The sequence below is a fragment of the Penaeus monodon genome, chromosome 15 (assembly GCF_015228065.2).
Source record: "Penaeus monodon isolate SGIC_2016 chromosome 15, NSTDA_Pmon_1, whole genome shotgun sequence".
NCBI classification, from domain to species: Eukaryota; Metazoa; Arthropoda; class Malacostraca; order Decapoda; family Penaeidae; genus Penaeus; species Penaeus monodon.
The window spans coordinates 17,048,372-17,048,643 of NC_051400.1; the positions used below are offsets into that span (position 1 = coordinate 17,048,372).

The following is a 272-nucleotide window of genomic DNA, read 5'->3' on the forward strand; positions in this document are numbered from 1 at the left end:
CGCACAAGCCTTCCTTGCAATTTTATGGTAAGGAAAGCACTACGCCACATAGCAGGTTCACCGAAGTCGGACAGGATGAAGTCAATCAGTCTATGAAAAGGATCCGGTAAATCATGATTTCCAATGCATACTCACTCTGCCCTTGCTGATGATGAAGAATGTGTCTCCCCGAGCGCCCTGGCGGATGATGTAGTCGCCATTGGCGTAGAAGGTCTGGAAGAGAGGACAACCGTTTGAATATAAAACACACTATTTTTGCATTCTATATAGAG

The 272-nt window shown here is 45.6% G+C and overlaps 1 protein-coding gene across 1 annotated transcript in view; it reads right to left on the reverse strand.

The window, feature by feature from the left end:
• The window catches only part of LOC119581792 (cGMP-dependent protein kinase, isozyme 2 forms cD4/T1/T3A/T3B-like), a gene marked incomplete at its 5' end in the record, with an annotated part of 43,492 nt that overhangs the window by 11,432 nt on the left and 31,788 nt on the right, over positions 1-272 (reverse strand). Inside the window, 1 exon segment of the mRNA XM_037929921.1 lies at positions 136-213. Coding sequence (XP_037785849.1) covers positions 136-213 — 78 coding nt within the window.